This window comes from Strix uralensis, chromosome 8, assembly GCF_047716275.1.
Source record: "Strix uralensis isolate ZFMK-TIS-50842 chromosome 8, bStrUra1, whole genome shotgun sequence".
NCBI lineage: Eukaryota > Metazoa > Chordata > Aves > Strigiformes > Strigidae > Strix > Strix uralensis.
Window position 1 is genome coordinate 29,002,592 of NC_133979.1, and position 24,436 is coordinate 29,027,027.

The 24,436-nt window shown below is 52.3% G+C and overlaps 1 protein-coding gene across 2 annotated transcripts in view; it reads right to left on the minus strand.

The window, feature by feature from the left end:
• The window catches only part of PRRX1 (paired related homeobox 1), a 40,460-nt gene extending 23,870 nt beyond the window's left edge, over positions 1–16,590 (minus strand). For both annotated transcript variants that reach the window (XM_074877252.1, XM_074877254.1), the window contains exon 1: positions 16,235–16,590. In XM_074877252.1, the coding sequence (XP_074733353.1) occupies positions 16,235–16,475 (241 nt within the window). In that variant the 5' untranslated portion in view covers positions 16,476–16,590. The remainder of the gene's footprint in view (positions 1–16,234) is intronic.
• Positions 16,591–24,436: the final 7,846 nt, after the last annotated feature.

The window sequence follows — 24,436 nt, forward strand, 5'->3', positions numbered from 1 at the left end:
CCCGGGCTGTGATACAACATGCAGGTTTCTCCCACAAACCTCTTCTGTTGCTCAGGCATTTGTTTTGCAGTTGCTCTGGAAGTTTTATTGAATCTGTCACCTGGGCACAGAGGTAATAAAATACTAAAACTCCTCACCCCTGGGCACAGGCTGTATCTTTCCCTGGTTATCTGCCAGCCTATGGCCAAAGTCAAGAGTCCCATCCTCGCCGCCTGCCTTGGGAGACTGGCTGCTCCACTCACCCAGAGCCATGTCCAGAGAGACGGGTGCCCACATCCACCCTAACCACACATCTGCCCCGTAGCTCCACCGCCAGCTCCACCACCACTGGCTGAAACAGGCCAGGCTGCCCCAAAACAGCGCTGAATCCCTGCAACTGCCCAAGCAGCTCTGGGTTATTCTCTCCCACCTGGCAGTCACCGGTAGCTGAGCATCAGCCTTTCCAGCTTTTAGGTACAGCTTGTGTCCAAAAACTCCCCATGCCTTCAGTTTTCACACAGAAGGGGCTTTGACTTCTCTCAAATCATTAGAGAAAATGAGCCTGGAAAATTTCAAGACTTGAAACCCCCAATAGTAACCAAAGGGGTAATACCTCCTGTGTTTGCTAGAGCAGAGAGTACATTTGCATGGCAGAGGTACTGCTCCCGAGCTATTAGGTCTCCTGCTCTGGGTCTTGCCTTTACACTGTAAAATAAAGAAAGTGGAAAAGGTTGTTGGAAAACCCCATCAAAGATCTCTTCCCCTCTCCCAGCTTTCCCTCCTCCTTGCTCCCCGTGCCAGCTAAGTTCAAGGCAGGCTGTGTCTTGCTCAGAGCGTGGCTTGCCACGTTGGAGCGAAGCAAGTTGAAGATGGGCCTCGGCCCTTTGAAGCAGCCACAACAGAGAGGACAGCCTGTCCCCAGGGACATGCTGCATGGGGCTGGCACAGCCACCGGGAGAGCAAAGCCAACGTGCAACGCGTGGCAGGAGAGAGGCAGCAATGGCAGAGAAGCCACGGGGCAGAGCTCACGGGAGCCGGGCACCCGGAGGGGAGACTGTGTCCTCGGATGGGCTGGTCTGGGCACCAAACCTCTTGGAGGTGCTTTCCAAAAAGGCAGCCCAGTTCCCCAGCTGGTTTCACCTGGCTTTCTGGAGAAATTGCTTACAATGCAACACAGTCTTCACCTCTGATCTCCCTGGCAGTTTTTGAGTCATTGGCCAATTTCGACCACAATTCGAACAGGAACTGCGAAGATAATTCAGCTCCTACAATTTTCTTGAAAACCTGGTGGTTCAGCAAAAGGATAGAGGCATTATTAATGCTGGCAGCAAGAGACCAAGCAGCTGGGCAAGCCCAAGCTCTCACAAGACACCCAAGAAACCAGACGAGAGCACATCGCTGCTCTGACAAAGTGAAGGGAAATCCCAGCAGAGCTCAGCCCTGATTGCTCCATGGACATCCCAACCCGGAGGTGCACAGCGGCAGGAGCATCATCGCCAACGGCTGCCTCCTTCACATCACACCCCCTCACCTTCCTCACTTGAGGCCAGAGCTGGAAGAGCCCAGGGCTCAGACCAGGGAAGCCTGAGCCCCAGGTTTCAGTACAGCTGCACAGTCTTTTTAACTATTAAACCAGGAGAAAGCAGAGACCGAGGCGATGGGGAGCGCAGCACTGACTGCATCCGTGTGCCCTGTGCAGGGAGGACGAGCAGCCCACAGTCCCGCAGGACCCCAGTCACACCACACCGTCCACCCATGCTTCCCTCCTGTTTCCCGCTGCCAGAAACCTTTCTGTTGGCTCGGACCAGTAGATGGCACCAGAATAACAGAAAAGCCCCTCTGTTCTGCCCTCCGCATCTCCCAAATCCTCCCGCAGCATCGCCCCCGGAACACAACTGGGCACAGGGCACTGGCAGCAACCCAAGGGCTTCTGCTCCCTACTTTAAAAGCCTGTTTGGAGCTGACCTCTAACAGGACTTCTAAAAGTCTAAAAATTAAGGAGAGAGAGAAAAAAAATAGTTTCTTCGCATTTCGAGGCTTATCTTCCCCCCTCCCCACCCCTCACCCCCTCCCCCCCCAGATGCTGCTTTTAAATGAAAAACAGAATCAAAGTATTCACCCAAAGCATCTGCCGTCTCCATAGCTGCTTTAATTTGGAGGAGGTTTCCTCCCTCCAGCTGGAACCGACAGAAATTTCCTGCCTGCTGCAGTTGAAGAGAATCTGCATTTCTCAATGTAGAAGCAATTCACCTGAGAAATGCCTGGCTGCACTTTTAGTTAGGAAGGTGCCCTTCTCTTTGGCTGTTGTGACTGTCGACATTGTTAAAGGGAAGCCTAGTACTTCTTCCCAAGGAACTTCTGCTATTAGCTAATGACAGCATCTTTGACCCCGGTGGGTTGAGCATCCTCTCAACTCTCTCAAAACAAACAACAGGACCAGCTCAGGTCAGGGTGGGCATTTCCTCCAGGAGGTACCTGCCTCCCTCTTGCACATTGGGTGGGCAAGAATTTTTCTGTTTACAGAGAGGCTGCCCTAAAGCAGGATTAACAGCCAGGGCACAGCCTGCAGCAAAATCCAGCCACATCACCACCAGTTTAGGATGATCCTACTCACACCCGTGCTTTGCGGTACCCCCTGATCTCAGCAGTGGGTAGCCACGTTTTCAGAAGAAGGACCTGAAGGGCGATGGTGGTCTCCAGGGACGCTCTCTGCAGTGCAGACAGGACTCCCCCAGTCCCGGCTCAGCTGCAAAGTGCGAGGAGGTGTACCCGTGCACGAGGCAGTGACACCAAACGCCCCGGAGCCGCAGCCACGGCTCTCCCTGGGGGAGGTTTAACGTGCTCATGAAGACACCAGGATTTCTTCAGAAGTTTGAATCCTGCCTGGAGTCAATTTGGGACAAATTCAGAGACCTTCTGGCTTTTCACACCCAGACTGAGTTTTGAACATGGCTCAGCCCAGCAAAGTTTTAAGAAGAGTTTCATTATTTTGATCTTTTCCCCCCATCCCCATTACTAATCATACCAAAGGAAAGTGTAGTTCCTCCAAACCAAACTGTTTGCCAAACCCTTTCTCGGCACATTTTTCACTTAATTCCCCTTCTAGGAATGAAGTACATTTGGAAACCTCCATGTCTCCATCCTCTTTGGCCAACAGTGTATCCATGAGCACGTGGCTGTGAGCACTGAGCATCGGTGCTGGGAAATGCCAGGGTGGAGAACGGTTCCCATCGCCACAGGCTCGGTGGTGAAGCAGAGGACCAGCCACAAGGGTTTCGTGCTACAAACACCCCCGGTGGAGCTGCCTTTCTGCAGCTCTTTGCCTGTTCCTGGTTTAGTGGGCTCCTCCCTGGCTGGTTTGCAAAATAGAGCCAATGCAGGAGGTGAATGATGGTTCTGATCATTGTGTCCCTGCAAACCCTTTTACACCCTTTCCTTGGTGCCAGCCCTGCACAGCCATCGCTGACCTTGCCAGGGAGCCCACCCATCCCGCAAGGATGCTGAGCACGTTTATCCCTCTTCCCTCCACTGATTAGATTTGCAGCTCTCCCTGTTTTCCTCATTTTACCCAAAGCCAACAGGGTAGCGATTACAAGAGACACCATTCACACAGACTCTAAACCTGGCCAGAAATACCAGAAATCTCATGCAATGGCCTGTTTTCTTCAGAGCTGTGATAAACTCAGAAGAGGTCCTGAAATACGAGAGCAAGTTGGGCTATTTCCGTGTCTCATGCTCACCCTTCGTAGCTCTGCAGAGGCTTTCCTATCTCTGCTATTCCTAACAGCAGGATTTTGAAGAGGGGATTGTCCTATAAACGAGCGTGGCAGCTGGTTCACATAAGGGCCTGAGTTATGATCAGATATGAGGACGTTGCTTTTCTTCTGTGTTTCTCACTATGTTTTGGTTCAAACCTGTAAACAGACTCGCACCAAGTGGATCTGTGTTCTCCATCTGGTCCTGTGATCCAATTTCCTGGCAGGAATATCCCTGACATCGAATTGCACAGGAATGCTGCAGCGCGTCCACCCGTCCCAGGGCCAGAGCCGAGCTCTTCAGTTTGCCGGTTTCTGTGTGAGACCCAGCCATGGCGTTTCACCCAGTTACCCTGCTAGCAGGACCAATAACTCATGGCTGACAAACGCAGCTCTTCCAAAAGGGCTTCCAGACATTCATGGATGGAGAAGCCAACGCTCTCCTTCAGAGTTATTGCTAGTGATTACACAGCATCTCACAGAAAAAAAATGCATGTTTTCTATCTCCTCTGAATGCATGTCTGGCTTTTGCTCCCAGTCACTGGCTCTCGTTCTACCTTTCTCTGATGGATTAAAGAGGGGGAGGAAAAAAAACAAGAAAACCTCTTACCACAGAGTCACAAAAATGAGGATTCAGATCCATCATCACAGGTGTCTGGAATGACTCTCAGCATTGCATGGCCTGAGAGGGACAGCGATACTTCACACAAGCAGAAGCGCTCCCACTTGGAGCGGAGACCGGGGAAGCCAAGCAAAGAGCAAAGCCCTTCAAAGAAGCCTGGAGAGCAGCGCCGTGCGTGTAGCAGGAGGGGCCAGGGGCACAGGGAGCCTGGCACCACCACCGGTGAGAAAACCAGGATTCAGCACCCAGCTCTGCACAGAGTGCTTTGATGTTCTGAGAGCAAGGCATTCTCTTCACTGCTCGCTGTAACCTCCTCCACACACACAGACTATCCCTGGCCAGAGGGGCACACAGCATTTGCAAAGGCAGACATGAACCTGCACAGACTGATGAAGGGCAGCTTTCTGGGGTGGTTTTCTTGCTAATCACATGCTAGTTTGTCTTTTCCATCACACCAGCTACTTCCAGCCCACAATGCCAAAGCCATAAGGCAAGTCTAGGAAATCCGTTGCCTGGTTTCCCAGCAGTGGGTCACCCCCAGTGAGCATGTCCCTTCCCCATCCACAGGCTTTCCCTCAGTCGGCTGGGTCCTTCTTGCCCCACAGGCATCCCAACTGAACACAGCACAACAACCTGCTTGGAAAGAGGGGGGGAAAACTGGAGGCAGCAACTTGTGCTGGCCAGGACAGATGAAACGCAGGGTTAAGCACACAGGCACGTTCCCACTAAAGTCATGCAGTCACTGAAACTTGGGGAAAGGATGTCCAAGAGACCCCTCTTACTCCCTTCCCAAGGTAGGTCCAGCTCTGCACTGTTTATTCCTTTACACGTTTATCTCCATCAGATCTGTGCTTGGGGTCTCCACAGCATCCTCACAGCACCTCTTCCAGGGTGTCCCTACCCTACTGGGATCTGGGAGGACTTCCCTACCACCTCACACCTTCCTTGCTGCAACAGAAGTAGGTGGGCTTGGAGATCAGTTTATACCCTCCTCTTCTTGAGCTTAAGCACCTCTTCTTTCCTCCTAAACTAGATGCTGGAGCTCTCCTTACCGCTTTTCTTTTTTGATCCAATTTGCATCTTCCTTGACAAGCAGCTTGGCCAAAGGGAGCCCACCTGGAGCCCTCTCCACAGCTGAGCACAATGACAGGACACTCCACAAATGAGGCAGAACTACGGGAGACACTGGGGGTGAAAAACATCTGCCTCTCTCATAAAGATGCGGTGTTTTGCATTGAGCAGGAGAGTTGGTTCAAGGCCAGGCGAGCAGATTTGCAAAGGGCATGCAGCCACAGCACTCCAACGCAGGCTCCTTACACTGAATTCATCTCCCTTTATAGACAGCAGGTTGACACCAGTGGCTCCCGTGCCACCCTCCTTTACAGAGAGCTACGTGCAGATATGCACCGGGCTGTGATGTGGAGGAGATCTGCTCTATAAGCTCAGAGGAGTGAGAGCAGCCACTTCCCCCAGCAAGCCCAGTTTCCCCACTGGGAATCACTGGTGGAGACGAGATGGATCCATCCCATCGGGCGCCTGTGACCAGACCTCTCAGAGCACGTCCCGTGGGGGCCCGGCTCTCCCACAGCTGGAGGGCTTGGCCGGTGGCAGGGCATTCAGAGGAAGGTTAGCACCAAAATAGGTCATTAGTGAGCGACGTGGGGTTCTTCATTCTTCTCCGGGCCCCTCGTTTTCCTAAGGGGAATGCCTCAGAAGACCCAGTGGGGGGGAAGGAGGAATTTACAGTTCCCTTCCAAAAACCAGTCTTTGTTTGTTTGATCGGGTTTTTTTTAAAAATGATCGAGTAACTTGTGAATACATTTTCTGATGATTCCCACATCCTCCCAGCTGGAGAACGGTTCATGAACAGACTCCAAACTCTGTAAATGAGCTTGTTAGTCATAAGTCTTCAAACAGGCTTGATAAACAACTTTCAGCCTGCAGGATATTCATCAACCATTCTGTCTGCCTGGTCTCCTGACACTAATTTATTATTTACAATGCGAGATCCCTCTCCTAAATCACAGGTGATTGTTTCTTTTTACTGATTAGCCGATTTATTTTTTTTTAAGGAGAAACAATGAAAAACAAATCACAAACAAGCAATGCGTTGCAAGCACTATTTCCTGAGCAGTTCCCCTAGTTTCCATGAGACGTATCAGCAGTTGTCCAAATGAAACAAACTGTAAGTAAAGATCTTTTTGGCCAAACCTTCAAGACCAGGCTATAGCCAAGAAAAAGAGCGCGACCGTCCCAACCAGCTGCTGGGAATTTCACTGCCTGCCGCCAAACGCTCCAGGGACCCTCCAGCTGACCGACACGTGCCGCTCTTTGTATCCTTGGGTTTGTGGAGAGCCCAAGCATCTCAAGATGCTCAGGAGGTTGGAGTCTGCATGCAAAAATCTGCCATCAAAAACTGTTTCACTCCATGGATGGGTTCACGCAGCAAACACAGCTCACCCCAAGGGCATGGGGTGCACTCAGGTGCACCTGAGCAGAAGGTGGGTTCCCTGCAGGAACAAACTTGCTGGAAGTTGCTCCAGTTCATGGAAGGGGATCTCCTCAATGCTAATCAGTTAATTAACACAGAAGGTGGTCGATTCCAGAGACAGATGAAATAGCAATTTGCTGGGGGCAATGCAGAGGGAGGAGAATCTTCCCGAATTGCTGTTAAAGCCAAGCTCTTATATAACATACATCCAGCAGATTTCAAAGCCCTAAATTAGGGACCAGGATTGTTCCCAGTTATATGGGTAGGAAAACTGAGGCATGACAATGTGAACTTGGTCAAGTTATGGCAGCAAGTATACAGAAAATAAGACCTCAAGACTCTGTGGCCAAGGCACAAAGGCATTTTGGAACAATAAAAGACAGGCTGGATCATCCTACTGGGCCATCTCAACTGATGTTTGGAGGGAAAAAAAGCCCTTCTGCTTCAATTTAGATTTTGGGTGCAAGCCTTTTCTGGGTATGCTGCTCCCAGCACCAGCAAACGCCACAGTCTACAAACCCTGCCCTGGGGTACTCCCAAGTGGAGTGGCCTGGAGAACACACGGAGCAGGCAAATGCCCTCCCCAGCAGGCTGCCTTGCATGTGTGCGTAAAATCTGGACCTGTGTTTCCACCACAACCACCATGGCTCCCCATCCCTGATCCACAGAGAGGTACAGACTTCTGTCAGCATTCAGAGTGAAGGCAGCAGCATGCAGAGTTTGGCTCTGGACTGGTCTTGAAAGCTTTTTTTCTCTCACTGCAAAATCACCAATATATTTGCTCTGACAGCCTCAAGCACTCAAGACTGGACAGGCTGCGCTACCAGCTCGTGTCTAGAGACAGCCTTCCCAGTGCCAAACGGGAGCAAACACGCTCAGGAAAGAGACGCAGACTTGTCACCAGCTTCCTCCAGCACTGTCAGCATGGGAGTCATCCATCCTAAGCAGGAACTCAGTTCTGGATTCACAAACCTCCGCTCTGTACCTTCCATCGAAATGCAACGCTGTGCAGGACACAGAAGGATAACGGGTATGAAGTGTTACCGGCGTTTCAATCCACGAGGTGGGGAGAGCTCTGTAAAGCTTTATGGGAAACCAGCCCAGATTTCATGGGGACAGGAGCTGCCTGCAGAGCCACCGGCAAGGGCAGCCCTTTCTGCAGCACCAGGCCCAGAGCATTAACACTCTGTTTTCACTGTTACGGCTCAGGCACTTTCCCCTATTAAAGTCCAATCCATCCCTGCAGAGCTCCGACTCCGCTGAGCTGACGCAGAGAAGTGATGGCTCTGAAAGCTCCAAGCATGACTTTTTTTTTTTTTTTTTTCTTCAAATGTGGGTCGTATTAGTGACGCTTCCAAAAAAAGGACGATTTCCAGAAGCGCTGAGCAGGTCTTCACGGCTTCACCAGTACACCGGCTGCAGCTCAGCCCAACTCACCCGCCACTCATTCAACAGCCACTAACACAACAAAACTGACAGCAAACAGCAGACTACTAAAAGGTCCCCATGGGTTCAAAACCTGCCCCACCTTGACTGGTCCAGCACCTACAGTGGCTAAAAGAGAGGCTACTTGGATGCTGCTTTCTGCAGCCACCCACCCTGCTCCGCCACGCCCAGGCACTCCGCTTTGTTCCCAGTGCCCTTGGGACTGGTGGTCCCCTTCAGAGCTGGATGCCACTTTCTTTCTCCAAAGCCTGCCCACTCAGCAGCTGCTGCTGGCAATTTTGTCTTGCCCCAGACGCACAGGGCCACAGCTAACTTTGCTTTTACTTTGGTCAAGGAGGCCACAGAAATTCATCCGCTGGTGGGCTCAGAGCAGGAAGCAATGTCCCCAGGCTCCTGATAAATTCCAGCTCTCAGTGCAAAAGCAGTTTTGCTGCCTGAGTAGCACATCAAGACGTGGAGAGGGTCCTAGCCAGATACTGAGCGGCTCTTTGGACATCTGCCCTGCCCAGCAGTCTCACTGACTGGCTGGAGTTTCTCCTGTAGGAAAATTTCTCTAGCCAGAAATGGGGGAAAATTTGGGTGGAATATGAACTGGATGCTGCAATAGGATGTAGTGACTTGTTAACAGAGCAGCTGGCTCCCCTCACCTCTTTTCTAACCTTCCCTTCCAGGAACACAAGGCACCAGGACGTCCCGGGCTACCACCCCAAGGCAAATGTTCACTTCATATGGGCACAACAAACCCAGACTGTCTGGGACGGTGCTTTAAACACTGGCGTAACCTTTTCTCGGCCTCTGGAGGTGAGAAAGGAGCCCAGAAAGCTATGTAAGCTGAAATAGATGCTCACTGGCTTGCTCATCAGGCCTCTCCTCCCAGCTTTGGCCTTTGCAGACTCATCTTTGCAGATGCCAGGTTTTCCATTGCAGGAGGTGGCCCTCAGCTTCAGCATCTCTGCTCCCTTCCCGACCAGCACCCTCCAGATGTTTTCATCAAAGAAACTGTTCTCAAACTTATGCCACCATAGTCCCAGCAGACAGGCAGTGCACCTCTGCTGAGCTCCCATCCCCACCTCACAGCATCTTCCAGGGCTGCATGGTAGAGACCAGCTGAGTCCAGCAGAAAGAGCGCAGGAAACGCAACGGCAGGTTGTGTACATACCATACGTACACGTTTACGGATCAAAGCAGGAATGACAACTGTGAGCAGGGCCAGCAAATCTAGGAGTAAGAACTGCAGGACTGCCCCAGAGGACCCTTGGACCCCCGGCTGTAAGACTGCTGCAGTCACAACGCAGGGTGGCAAACGACAAATCCCTACAGTCCCGTGCCGTAGGGCTGGTGGCACCCGTGTCTATGCGTGTGTGAGCTTCCACTGACACAGTCTATAATGCAGAGTCCCTGCAGAGACCCTCCAGCGGCTAGTAAGAGGCTGAATTTATGCTGCATCTCCCCTTCAAGGGGAGGCACTGCTAGAATCCTTCCCCACACCCCACCAGACTGCCATAAAACGCCCTGGGATTTCACACTCCTTTGAGCTGTTTGCTCCCCCACCAGAGCAGCCACTGGGTTCAGAAGATACTGTTCACGTGCGGCGACCGTACAACGGGTTTTTCTTGGGAGAACCAGACTAAACACCTATGCTCTGTGCTCCACCACCAGAGCACAAGATGAAACCTTTCTGTGTCTTGTGCGTAAAGCTGCGAGGACCGTTCAAACAGAAAGTCAGATCAAAGTCTTGGACAACAGCTCCTCCAGCCAGGCTGTGATGATTCTCCCTTCACATCTCCATAATCCGCCCCGAAATCCAAGCCTCCTTTAGGAAAGGCGAGTAGGGTGGGGAACCAGCAATGCAGTGATTCATCCTCCCCAGAAACAGAGGCCCAAGTCTGGAATATTGTGACACTTGGTAAATACTCGTGATGTACTTCATTATGCAACGGAGGACCAGCAGGAGCACAGCTCCCTCAGGGCTACTTAATATGTGTTTCAAAAACGATTAAATATATCATAAACAACTTGCAACCAGGAATAAACACCTATAATCCCATCAAGTTATTCTGGTGATGTCAAAAACCATGGGAGCAAACTCAGTTACCAGCGGGGGGGGGGGGGGGGGAAGAATATATCCTTGAAAGAATTACTCCTGTAATTCTGTGTCTGCCTTGTCAGTCACTCAATTCTCACAGCCCCTCCTGTGTATACTCTGTCCAGCTCTTGGTCTTTCTTTCCAGGCTTCCTAACATCACATATTTTGATGCACGTTGCACCTCTGTCAAAAGGCAAAAGGATCGTGCCCCTGAATGCAGACAGCAAAACTGTTTCATGCCTGCGCAGAAATATTCCACCGGCCTGAAAAAAAGAAGTTTTTTGCGTGACTCAAGGCTGCTGGTCAAGTCTTTAAACGCTAATACTCATCAACTGGCATACATATAAGCCATCCATTGAATTGCATGCAATGACTCGTGTGAGTAAGGACTGCACAAATTAACCCTGAGATAATATTTTCCCATGCGATCACTGCTTTATACATCATCAAAAAGATGGAAAATAGACTGGCTAGTAGTGGAAACTCAGTGCAGATGACAGAAAGCTGATGTTCATTAAAAGTGTTCTAGCAGTTTAGACCAAACCTTTAAGTTTTATGAGAGATTTCAAAATCTAATTTTCATGGAAATGTTTTCATTACATTAAGGGGAGGGGGAAGTAAAAACCTTCAGCAAAATCTTTTTCAAATTAAAAAGTTGGAAGCTTTGTGCGGATGGATTGAAAACACAAATACCATCAGTAAATTATGAGGCCATGAGAACCAGGAAGCAAAACTGATTATGATCAAAAAAAGTGAAATTCACAAACAAATAAAAGTCTAGTTTCGCCCATCAAAAGCAGGGCAGCATGGCCAGCACTCGCAAAGTGAGTCGGCTCTCTCCTTCAAATTTACATGGCTCTTTTTTCTTTGTTAATAACAGTATGTTGTCTGTTTTTGTTGCCTTTATTTTCTTTTTTAAGACCCCAGGTTTGTGACAGAGTCACATTTCAATCTTCTCTCTGCATCCAGAAGCTCTGGAAATTTATGTATGTGAAAAACACAAAATGTTTTTCCACTTCAAACTGTAGGATTCGGGGTTGTAAGAAAAATATCCAACACTGCGAGATACTTGCTGGAATAACCATGCACCAGCCAGCCTGAGACTGAAATAAAATAGATATGTCCAAGGAACACATATGGAAAAAAGTTAATCAAATTCTAACAACTGCTCTGTTAGTTATGTGTGTTTTTCAACCTTTACTCAAGTGAATCCTGTTCACTCTTCCCGTAAGAAGCCTCTAGGATACGCGCGGTACAACTGGCGCGCGTAAAGATTACTCCCGCAAAAAAAAGCAAGCTGTTGTATTTTTCACGCAGATAACACAAACAACAAGTGCCCTAAAACTAGTATCGATCTGATCCTCCATTGTTCCACACCAGCCGCTGGAAGAGGAGGATAGGTTCTGGAAAGTCTTTCTTGGCAGCACCTTGTAAGGATGCTCACCGCTGCCCGCGGGGTCAAAGGCACCGGCTGGTTTCCCTCGTCCACCCATGTGTAACCTGTGGACATCAGCAGCCAGCTGCCTCCTGCAGACCCTCCCTTTGCCCATCAGCTATGCAGGACAAGAGAGGAAGAAAATAGCTGCTAGATCTAATCAATTTACCCTGGAATTTTTACCCCTCTTTCTATTCTTTGTACATCCTCAGTCTACAGTCTCAGCATCTTCTGGGAATAAGGGCTGTGTTTTACTAACAAAAGAGCCACTTAGTACTTCAAGATAAAGCAGAGGTTTGCAAAGAAAACCCTGCAGTTGTCCCTGGCACTTCCTCTCAGGTTCACCCTCCATGCAACTCAGCAACCCACTGAATCGCTTTTCACATTTCAAAGCAGTGGCAGAGCTTTTCCACCTCTTTTTAAGACACGGCATGTTTTTTTGTGAAGGGTGGGGAGGCACAACACTGCAGACAACCCCAGGATCAGCAGAAAAAAGAGAAACATTTCAGTATTTACACACACCCTTTTACTCCTGCAGCAACCTCACTTGTTCTGATTTAAAAGAGGCAATTAAAGCATAAAGAACAGCCACGCAGGAGCAGACCAAAGGTCCTTCAGTTCAGGATCCTGTCTCAGACTGCCAGTAACGACAGAATCAGAGGGTATAAGGCAGCGATGGAGCTATCTCTGCCCCAGCTCATCTTTCCAATCTCCGAGACTCCCTGAGCTGGACGCTGCCTCCATACACTGCTGCAACGAAGAGCCATCCTCAGTCCTCCCTGAATTCACCTTGTCCTTTCTTGAAATCATTTCTGTTTCTGATCTCCGCAAAATCCTGCGGCAACAAGCTCCATCACCAAACAACGTGTCAGCTGAAAAAAGCCCGTCCTCATGCTCTCAACTCACTGCCTGAGAAAAGAGGGCTGAAGCCAGCACAGATGCTCTGCTTGACCCAGCTTGAGCAAAGAAACTCACCTCCTCCTGGCCGCCCCGGCAGGGTTTCTGCTTCCTTGGGAAGGAGCAGCAGTGCTGAGGGGTCACGACGCCCGCCGAGACAGAAGTAGTCGTGGGGGGCCGCAAGCAGCCTGCGCCCCAGCTTCGACTGCGAACCAGCCCTGATAGCTCGACGTAACCCACCAGCCTGGGAGAGAAGCGCAGCCCCGAAACTGCCGTTGCTTTTATACTGAAGAGAAATTAAAGGACAGTAATAACTCTAATACGCAGCACTTGGGCGCATACTGGACCAAGTTTATTCACTCCTCACAAAAGAAATCCAAGCATAACAATTTTTCTTTTACTGCTCATGTTTTCTCTGCACCATTTTACGAGCCATCAACACCAAGACTCAAACAAACCAACCAAAAAAAGCAGAGGTCAAAAATGCCATCTTAAAAAAAAAAAAAAAAAGCAGCTAATAGCTTACCAGTTTTGGATTTGGAGAATTAACCCTGCTCAAAGCCACAAGCTCTGGGAACCCATAGGCCGCCGACAGGTTTCTGCCACCCCCAAAGGGCACAGGAGCAATAGGAGCCGATTGCCTTCGCTGGGAAGAGCTCTGCTGAGCTGGGACCCGCATTTTCATCCCAGTTTTAGCCCTGCTACCAAAGCAAGAGTTGGTTGTATCTTAACAGGTGGTTTTGCAATGAAGAGGAACTCAGATTGCAAAGTCTTCCTGGCCAAGCGGCAGAGGCAGGGAGGTTTGCTGTGAATTGTATCAGCATTTAGGGCACGGTTTTCAGAGCTAGAAGTTGAACTAAAGTCTATGAGAGTGACAGCTTCGCAGCACCACTGAAAAATCAGCTCCTTAATACGCTGACAGTTCTCCCTGTAAATATTACAATCACAGCTACTCCCAGGGATGTTGGGTTTTTTTTCTTTTTAATAGAGGAAACATTTTCTCTTGAACCCCTTTCAAATGAACTAGTGGTGAAACAGTTCCTTCAATCTCAAATGTCCAAATAAAACCTTTTGTCATTTCTGTGTCAAACTTTTTCCCGTAATTTTGGATTATACAAATAGCTCCAATAATTTGGCTTTTCACTTCAGTTTGGGACAGAAATCAGTGACAGACTAGCTGACTTTCTTTCAGGTTGGAAGAACATTTTTAGTATTCTCGAGACATTCCACAATTTCTCCAAACGGCTTTTACCTTCTCTCCCTTAGTAACATGGAGAATAACTGAGCCCTGTGTTAGCTTTTCCACTGAACCAGCTCTCATTTTTCACCGAGAAGAGCTCATACCTCTGTAGCACTGCCTAGCTCCAGCACAGTCCTTTTCCTGCACAAACTGCAAAACATCTCATGAAACACATGCGATAGCTGGGGAAACTGAGGCACGGAGACTCATGGGATCTGCTAAATGCATCAGTGAAAGAGCTAGAAAGCCCAGATGACAGCTCTGCCCAATAAACCAGGGAGAATTTATCCCTAGCAAATATTTATTTTTTTTCTTACTTTCTAATTCACCACAACGGCATTAGAACGTTTACAGCATTCAGAGAACTTCTAAGAGCAGGGTGGGTACTGGGGAAACACAGCCCCTCTTTTCCAGGCTGACCCAGCCAGCTCCGGAGAGCTCAGCAGCTGGCAAGGGGCAGCATCAGGAGTAAATCGGGTCCAAATAAACTATGATAATCGAAACCGGAGGGGAAACAGAAGAAATAAAAAAGAGTTTTCTACGCAACTTGTTGGTTAGTATCTCCGGGACTCTCTGGCCGCAGTGTTGCAGCACAGGGAGCTGAATCGGGGGGAGCAGCAATCACTGCCTTCCCCGCTAAAATACACACCTTTAGGGGCAGAAATTGCATTTTTCCACGTCCTGGCAAGGGTGATTTTTCACCCGATCTCCCAGCGGCGGTGGGTCTGCCAGCCGCGCCCCGCTGCGGGTCGCCGGGAGGGAAGGGAGCCGCGCTCCCCCGGGGGCTGCTTCCCCGCCCGCAGAAAGCGCCTTCGTCGGGGATCCCACGGGCGGTAGTGTGAGGAGCGGCTGCTTTTTTGGAAGGCTCCCCCCTGGTCCCCAGCCCGGTTTCCTTCGGGATACCGGGAAAGCCACGTCGGATCCGCGGGGAAGAGGGTCAGAGGCGGCTCCCGGCGAAATAAAAAAACCAAAAAACCAACAAACAAACAAAAAACCCACCAAAAAAAACGAAAAGCGAACGAAAATTGCAATTGCAATTGCAATTTTCGTTCGCTTTTCGTTGTTTTTTTCGTCTTTCGCCGGCAGCCGCAGGGCAGCCCCCCGGGCCGGGATGGGGGGGCTCCCTGGGAAGCGAGCCCGTGTCCGCAGCCGCGGCCCCTGCCCGCCCCACGGGAGACACGGCGGGGCGGCCGCTGCCAGCCCGTACCCACAACGAAAATCGCGGCCGGTCCCTGCGGCCGGGGCTATAGATATTTTTTTAAAAAAAAAAAAAAAAAACAAAAAGCAGAGAGAGGATAAGGGTGGGTTTGCTGGCCCTGCACACCCCCCCCACCCCGCTCCGCCGCGGCTCGCCCTGTCTGACAGCGCTGCCCTTGGAAAATAACAAGCGGAGCTTGGAAAATGCGGCGCAAGCCGGCGCCCATCCCCGCTGCCCGCCAGCCGCTGGGCTCTTGTTTTAGGGCCACTTTCGCTCCCAGACGAGGGCCCTTTGGGACGGGCTGCTCAGAGACGGCTCCGCGCCCTGCCCGGCTCAGGCCGGGCCCGGGAGCAGCGGGGCTCGGGCAGGAGGGGACCGGCGGCTGCGCTCTGCAGCCGCGCACGCACCCTCGGGCTGTGGGCGAGCCGCGAAGCTCCGGGCGGGTCGTCGGACAATCGTCCGGTTCCCGTCCAGAGCCCCAAGCAGCTTCCCGGTGTCCCGCAAACCACGGCACCGGCCGCGGCGGGCCAGAGGGACGGACCGACGGACGGGCATCTCAGCTGCCTACCGCGCCTCGCCCCGTCCAGCCAAGCCCCGTGCTCAGCCCCCCCCCGGCAGGCGATGGAAAAGGGGGCTCAGCCCTCCGGCCCGGCTCCCAGGGCTGCTCTCCTCCGGGTCCCCCGAAGGCAGCCGGGGCCCGACGAGCGCGGCACGGCGGCGAAGGGCAACTCGCCGCTCCCTCCTTGCCCGGGACGCGGCTGGGGGAAAACAAGCGTTTTCGCACGGCGCCGGGCGCCGGCCCCGCCGAGGGCCGGGGGGACGCGGGGTCCCCGCACGGGGCGCGGCGGGGAAGGCCGGCTGGGCGAGCGGGGCGAGCCGGCCCAGGGCCCGGCCAGCGGCTCCTCCGGCCGCTTCCCCGCGGGAGCTCCCTCGGGGCCGGCACCGGCCGCCGCGGCTCCCCCGGCCGCTCCGCTCCGGGAGCGCGGGACACGTGGAGCGGCCGCAGAGGCCCCTCGCCCCGGGGAGGGATGGAAGGGGGGTCGGAATGGGGGGGGGGGGGGGGAGGGGGGTGTCCCCGCACTTACTGTCCTGCTGCGGGGTGTCGCTGCCGCTGGTCAGCCCGGGGGACTCCAACAAGCTCCTGCCGGGCTCTCCGCCGCCCTCGTCCGCCTGGGCGGCCACCATGTCGCCCGCCTCCTCCAGGTCCAGCAGGTGACTCACGGAGAAGTTCTTCTTGGCTTGTAAATTGTCCAGGCCGGCGGGGCCGTCGAGGCGGGCGGGCAGCAGGGCCTGCCTCTCCATGGCGTGGGCATAGCTGGACGCCATGGTGCCGAGCGGGGCTTTTCTGCCCTCGCCCCCCCCGGGCGCCCACCGCCCCCGCTCCCCCCCAGCCGCCGGCCCTTCGAGGGGGGATGCGCAAGGACCGAAAAGGCGGGGGGGGAGGGGGGGAGGGGAAGGGGGGGGGAGGGGGAAACGGGACCCGACGGCGGCGGGAGGGCAAGCCCGAAGGGGAGCGGGCAGGGCCGGGCTTAAAACATGCCGGAGGGGAGAGGCGGCGCGGCCGGTTCGGGACAGCGGCGCGGGGCGCTGCCGCCGGCCGGGAGGCGCAGGGTGGCTGTGGGGCCGCTGGGGCGGGTGCGCCCCGTCCCTCCGCCTCCGCTGCCGGCGGCTCCCCCCCCTCCTTCCCTCCGCCCCTGCGCTGCCCTCCCCTCCCCTCCGCCCCGCACTTCAAACGGCGGGGGCGGCTCCGCGCCGCTCCGGCCGCGCCGGGCACCCGGGGGAGGGCGGCCCGCGGGGCCCCGCCGGGACGTGGCAACGGCGCGGGCCCCCCCGCCCTCCCCACTCGCGACGGGGGTGGACAGCGCCGGCCCCACTGGGCTCATTAGCTCCTCGTGGGGGGTGGCTGGGGGAGCCCCCGGTTAGGGGGTGAGAGGGGTGTAAGGGGGGGGCCCCGGGTCACCCGGAGGGGAGGGTGAGCGCGGCTCTGGGGAGGGTTCCCAGGGCAGAAGGAGAGAAATAGTGAAAATGAAAAATGCAGATGAAAAGGTGAGAAAGAGAAACGGAAGAGAAAGCGTGAACAGGAGAGAGGAAAGGAAGAGGAAAAAAACTGAAAGGGGAAGAAAAAGTGCAACAGAGAACTAAGAAAGAGAAGACAGACCAAAAGGAGAGCAGAGCAAAAGAGCAAGGGGGGAAAAAAGGCCGAAAAGGGAAACCGTAAAAAGACAGGAGAAGGAGGATGCACTCGGAGCTTCTCAGGCCAGCAAGCAAAGATGTCCCAGCAGCCTGGCTTGGCCCGGCTGGCCCCTGTGACCAAACACAGGTGGAGGTGCAGGGAGGTACCCCCAGACCCTTGCTTGCCGCAGAGGGGCCCTGAGGGCAGCAGGGCTGGTGGCCAGGGCCAGGGTCCTGCGGGCCAGGAAAGGCCGCTGTGTCCCAGTGGCTGGGCTGCCACAGCCAGCCCAGAATTTCCATCCCCCCTGATCTGGGGAAAGAACATTTGATGCCATCAAAGGGCTCCAGATTGAAAACAGATGTGCTTCCCCGAGCCTCTCCATGCATTTAATTAAGGCACAGGCATGGAGGAGACATTTTCATCATTAGTTTGCTTTCAGCCCCCCCCCCCCCCACCCCTCTGGTCCCAGTTTACCCTTTGCAGTCTCAAAGACCCAAATGAGCATGGCAGGGCTGCGGGGCTCTGCTGTCCCCAGCTCGGGGGCAAGCAAAGCTGGTGGGCACGCGCTGGAAAGGCCAGAAAAAGCACCGGCGCAAGGTTGTGTGCGTGCGCAGAAATGTGCCCGTGTGTACACACCCAAAACACAGTGTGTGTGCACCTACGTACGCAGCAGTGTGTGCCTTATTGTGTACTGGTGTGGCCCTTTTTCTGCATGTGAGGGAGAATTTTTGTGTGATGTCCTGCGGTACATGCTCCTGTGTTGGATGGGGAAGGAGGTGTGTCTTCACACGGGTGTGAGAGGCTGTATCGCCCTGGCTTTTGTCCGCTGGCATCTTGTACCCTGGCTCTCAGGGTCTCCAGGTTTAGGCACAGCAGGGTGGGTGGGTGTATGCACTTCCATGCTCTGAAGAATAATTATCTGTACATACCCCTGCAGGCTGCCCAGTGCACGAAACACTTTTTTCTCTGCCTTTCCCAGATATTTGGCTGCCTTCTTTCTTGGTGAGCTGGGTTTTACCCTCTTTCTCCCTCTTCTCCTTCAAATGAATGTTGCAACTGACTTGGCTTTTCTGAGTGGGTGCTTGCAGAGCCCCAGCCATAAACATCCCTTTCTGATGGTGGTAGGGTCTGCTCTTAGCCCCAGGCAACCTCTGCCATGGGGGTGACAGCAGAAGCCATGGAAACCAGAACAAGAGCTCTCTGTGCCACCTTCACCGATATCCTCACCGACATCTGTGGTAAGAAGTATTTCTCCTTAGATCTCCCCAGATCTAAGGACATCCTTTAGACAACCCTCCCTCCCAGCCTTGGGGTTTGGGAATGCAGGCCAATACCAGCAGATGCCCTGGAAAGATGGTGGGTGAAAGCATGTTGGTGCTGTGGGTGACCACATCGACATGTGTGCATCTGCTAAAGGGAGAGTCTCACCTGCAAGGCAATAAAGGAGCCCAGCTCCAAGACCAGCTACTGTGGCTTTACCCTGAGGTGAGCCACAGGTGCTCCCCACACATACAGCACACACATGCTGAATAGCAACATGGGATACCAGATTCATATTCTGGAAGTGGCCTAAACACCTCTTTTCCCAGATGCCTCCTGCAACACAACTGGATCTCTGGGACTGGGTGAGAGAACTATGCTGAGGGATAGGATGAACCTGGGGAAAATTCTTCCAGCTGTCTCAAAAGTATGTTAGGAACAGTGGGAGGCCTCCAAGACTGCACAATATAACTACAGGACTGCAGCTCTTCTTTTAGCTTTCTATGACCAGGCAGGCCCTAGGCCAAGGCACACCTGCAGTGCAGAAATGAGTGTGGTAGGAACCTCCTGGGATCTGACAGGGATGGTGACTGTGCTGCCACCTTGACTAATGAACTGCCTCTCCCTAGACCATCTGTAGTGCCTTTAGGACCAAGCTAGTCTTTCAAAACAATGCTGCCCTCTTCTGCATGTGCCAGAGGACAGAATTAGTGCAGCATCCATGATGCTCTGCTCCATGAAGAGCATGGTTTGCCTATGGGAAGCCAAAGGAAGGCAGAGGTAGAGATAGTGCCAGGGAAAAAAAAAAAATCCCACCAGAGGTGGAATGTGCTCTTTGTAGCAGGGTGTCCTATTGTACTGCAGATCAGCCCAAGCTTGAGGGAATGGGTGGGATGGGTGAAGGGACCTTGTCACGTGAAGGAAATAGGTCACATGAGAAGAAAGTGATGGACCAAAGTGGCACACAAAGATCATGAGCAAGAGACAAACAGAAAAGAAAGAATCAGACAGATGAGGAGAGGGAGGGGATGAAGGACATGCTCTCTGAGCTCCTGGGTGAGCAAGCCAAGGGGTTTCAGGGCTCTACATAGCTGCAGATCTCAGCCTGCCACTGAAACAGAAGTAGGACCATCTTTAACAGGACAAGCACGAAACATCTATTCATTAGCTGTTTCTTTTAACTTGATTCAAAGTTTTAGAAAACTTCAGGTTAGAGTACAGGCCGATATTATCAGCTTACCCGAATGCTCAAGGGTATTGCCTTCTAGTGTTCATCTTCTCCCCCTCCAGCCACCAGCAGTGAAGGCAGAAGAGGATGAGGCATTTGCCACCCAACTTAGATGCATCAGTTTTCTTCCTGTGCAAGTGTCTAGTAGCCAGCCCACACACTCACTCTAGGGCCTCTAGGAGTTTCTACAGAATAAATGGCCATAGGGCAGGAATGAGCCATACCATGGCCTGCTGTAATCCAGAGATCTCAACACACTTCCCCCTGTTTCAGATGGGAAGACTGATGCAAAGGCAAGTTGTCTTCAGCACCAAACCCAAGGCAGAGGTGATAGAATACCCCAGCTCTCATGACCCTGAGGCTGGGAAGGACTCCCATGCCACAGATGGGCCATGACAGCAAATGCACATCCCATTTCAACTGGCCATCAAGCAGTCAGTTAGACATCTATTCCCCACCTCACCACTGGCTTGGTGTCAAGCTGAAGAGGTAGCTCCCATTTCCTACCATGTTCCCATCCCATCTTTCCTCTCCAGCATGCCCCTGCCTAGCAACTGCTTACAGCCCCATTCCTCCACCCTCCCAGGCTGTCTAGTGAATAATTGCCTCCTGCTCACACTCCCAGAAAGGCAGGGACCTTCTGAGCCTCTGCTGCCAGGGGAGGAGAAAGCCCAAAGATCCTGAAGCACCCACAGCTGAAAGGCCAAGCCTCACACTGCAGACAACAGCCAGACCCCAGTTTGGCCCTTCCTGCTCCCAAAAGTGGTTATCATTTTGAAGAACATCAGTGAGACTCACCAGCTAGAGCCCCGCCTCAAAACTTATCTCCTATGCTGTGACTATATCTGATGCTCAGAGAAGGTGAGGCAGAAACCACAAACTCTCCCATTCTCCCTCCCCCAGTTGCATATCAATAAGGGGAAAACCAAAGATCTGCACCTCTGCAGATGACCAGCACATTTGCTTCTGCTTTCTTTTCTCATAGAAAATTACAAGCTCAGTCTGCAGTGCAGTGACAAAGTCTCTAACTCAAGTATTCACTCCGATTCCTGAAATTTCCCATGAAATCCAGCACTAGCAGCTCCAATATATGGGCTATCCAAGTATGCTACAAGCCCTCAGAAACATTCCCCTCACCTTCGCATCTGTCTGAACAGGGGCTTCCTAGCACCACAGTCTTGGTGATAGTTTTCAGGTAGAACAAACAGGAGCTGACAACCTTCCCAAGGGTCTTGCAGCCAAAAAGAAATACTCAGAGCAGATGAGCAGCTGGGCAGCATTAACATCCCCAGGGCAGCTCACATCCTTGTAGTTGGCATTAGTGGGCGTAGGAAGGCACCAAGCACTGAGTAAGCCATGTCTTCACCTGCTCTGTTCCCACATTCAGCTCTTCTGCACTGACCACCATATCACATGCTTCTCCCAGCATAGACTACGCGCTTGTTTCAGGTGCCCTAAATCTCTTCTATCTGAGTTTTTTTTTTAAAAAAAACAGGCAGAAGAACCCGTGGAGGCTGTGACACACAGGTGTGGATTCTCAGCTGTCTACTAATATGGTGCTCAGGTGAAGCATTTTGCTCAGTGAGGAAAAGTAGTTCCCTCTCTTCCCCACCTTATTTTCATTAAACTTGTCAGCATGTAATGTCTTAGAGCCCTTTTTCAATCTGCCAAATTTGCTTTATCCTAGTAGTTTAAAAATAATATTGCAGGAGGGCTGCAGGGAGAAGGAGGAGCTAACAGCCACTACCGCTGCACAAGCTTGTGCCTTCAGGAAACCTGACCAAAATGCGCACACGATTTATTACCGCTCTGCGCTGCTTGGCCTTAACCATGCAAGGTGCCCAGCTATTCTAAGACATGCTGGGTGCCCTCCAGCACTGCTCTCCTGAGGACCTTGATGGGGTGCGAGCAGTTTAGATAGGTGATTCAGAGGACAGGAGGGTGCAAATGATGCTTACTCCTCTCCTAAGCCCATAGCAGCAGCTACTTTGGAGAGGGAGTGCTCTGAGATAGACCTCCACTGCTTTGCACCCCAAAACATCAGCCACAGCTCCTTAGAGCAAGCTGATGAGAGGCATCAAATCAAAGCATCTCTCTGCTGCTGGCCAGTTCTCAGGCTGCATCCATCCTGTCCTGTCCCTTGCCCAGCCTAGCGATATCCCCACTGATGGATGCCCAGGTGCTGGAGAGCCAAACTAGAACTCTTTTGCCCTGGAAAGTTTTCCTGCCATCACCCTGTCATGCTGATTCACTGAAATGTCTGGTCTCAAGCCTCTTTGTACTTGCTCTGCCCAGGGCTGGATGAGAACTACATTGAGCTGGAGACAGACAGCACCTGTAGGAACATGTGGGTGCATATAGGTGTGTGGGAGCGTTTGGGTATGTATGCACACATTCAGGTCTGGAGCCAGACCTCTCCCGCACAAACTCCTGCTATACACTTGGGCCAAACCTCCCTCTTTTCTTCCTTTCTTCCCCACATAGAGGTGTGTTATTAGATCTGTGGGGATCAGGTAGTCTACACTCATTTCAAGCTGTAAACTCAACATCAGGGTTTCTTTTAATCCCAAACATCTTGATATCATCTGGAAATGCCATGAGCAGTTTATAATTAGGGTTTAGCATGCAGATTAATACCAGCAGCTCCAGGGTGAACAGACCATCAGAGTCTAATCAAAGCTTAAATGGGGCAGCAATTTAAAACTGAGATTTATTATTCCTCTGCATAATATTTTGAACCAGGGGCTGAGTTCACATCACACACAATCATTCCTGGAAGTGCTATCGCATCTCCAGTCAGAGCGAGGTGGCTTGTTACTGGTTCATGGGGGTGATAAATACTAGGCTTTGAGAACTTATTTAGGAATATCGCAGCATTGACACTGTACAAGATTTAGAACCTGAGGCAACAGAGCACTTGCACACATGCACAACGCATGGGGCTCCAGCCCCATGTAGATGGTGGGGCAAAGCCACGCACTTACATGTTTTTGCTGGGTTCCAGTTGTAATAAGGGAGGTGGCCCCAGCACACCAGGTAAGGGGTGCTCTGTCCGCTATCTCCTCTGCCACGGGAGGGGCGGGGAGGCGAGGAAGGATGGGAAAGTATGTGGTACCCAAGGGGGGGATAAAGCCACCTCACAGCAACAGAACCATCATGGCAACTGGCACTACATAGCAGGCTTGGTGGCATGGTCAGCTAAGGGTTGGGGAGGGAGTCCTGAGCCAAAGGCAGCCAGGGAATTCTCCTCCTGAGCGACATTTCTGCGAAGTCCCATCTGGATGGCCCCTGGGAGTACGCCCAAGTCTCAGAGGTTTGATTTTCGAGGTAGGGGCAGCTGGGCTGTCTGTGCAGCACCTGGGTTGGAGTTTTCACTAGCAGGGCTCCTACCTTTTCAAATCTGCCCTACTCAGATCTCCCCCACCCAGTTAGGGCTGGAGCCCTTCCCTTGCCTTGTCATTTATAAAACACAAGTGGAGGAGGGGACTGGGAAAGTGGAAATTTGTTCATCAGTTTGTCTGTACAAGTCCCAATTTTTAGATTTCAAGACAGACTGAGCTTCAACAGTTGCCACCTAGCTTTCAACAGAGATGACAAGCACATTCACCAGCTGGCAATGGCAAGAACTAGTTTCCTATTTTCTTTTTCTACAAGCTTTCTACCAAGTGGAAGAGGGACAAGGAGGAAGGGAATGTCCTCTTGTCCAGCCTGGATGGTCTGTGGATCTGAACTTGAGTTCAGCTCTTCACTTCCCTGGCTTTGCTTTTGCTAAGAAAGCCCATGTGGCTATCAGCTCTGCCTCTGGCTGCGGAGGCCACCTCTGCAGGAGGTGTGTGTCAGCACTGCCCTGAGATGATCCCAAGGATCAGCACCATGTCTGAGGTGGAGAGAGCAGATGACGCACATCATGGCCTTTCAAGACAACATAAGGTGGGCGTTCATGGATTCCACCAGGAAACTGCAGCAGTATCGCACAAACATCTCCCCACTATGGCTTTGCTCCGGCAGCCAGGAGCCGCGTGAGCACAGGGTGACAGGACACAGTCCTGCAGGTGGATGGCATTTGTCTTCATCGTGCTAAGCCTGCTCCGTTCCCTTCAAGGTTTTCAGTAGGGTTACCTGCCTCAGGAGCCAGGACTCTGCCTAGTAAGAAACAAGGCTGTGGCCCTTTCAGGTTGCCTACTCATCTACCATGGCTACTTGGGGGCACTGAGACAGCCACCAGGAACCCCCCCGAGCCAGCTAAACAGAGCTAGCCAAGCTAAATTAGGGCTAAGCTGCATGTTCCCAAGGGCTCAGATTTGATCTGGCTCCAGAGCTGGCTGTGTAAGGAGCCATGGGTTTGGATAAGCCAGCCGTTTAACCGGGGTTTTATTACCAGCAGGGTAACAAAAGCACTCAGAGGTCACCCGGGAACTTTAATCAGGACCGAGGGTCACTGGATAGCAGGCTAGGCAGGAGGAGGGCAGGGCCCAGGGCACACAAATAAATAAATAGATGTATTGAAACCACCTCCATTCCTCCAAGTGATCTTCTCTCTCTCACCCCTTCTCCACGCATATTATAAAGATCTCTGCTCTTTACAATCAGACGCTCAAATGGCCCTAATTTCCCCAGCAGAAACTC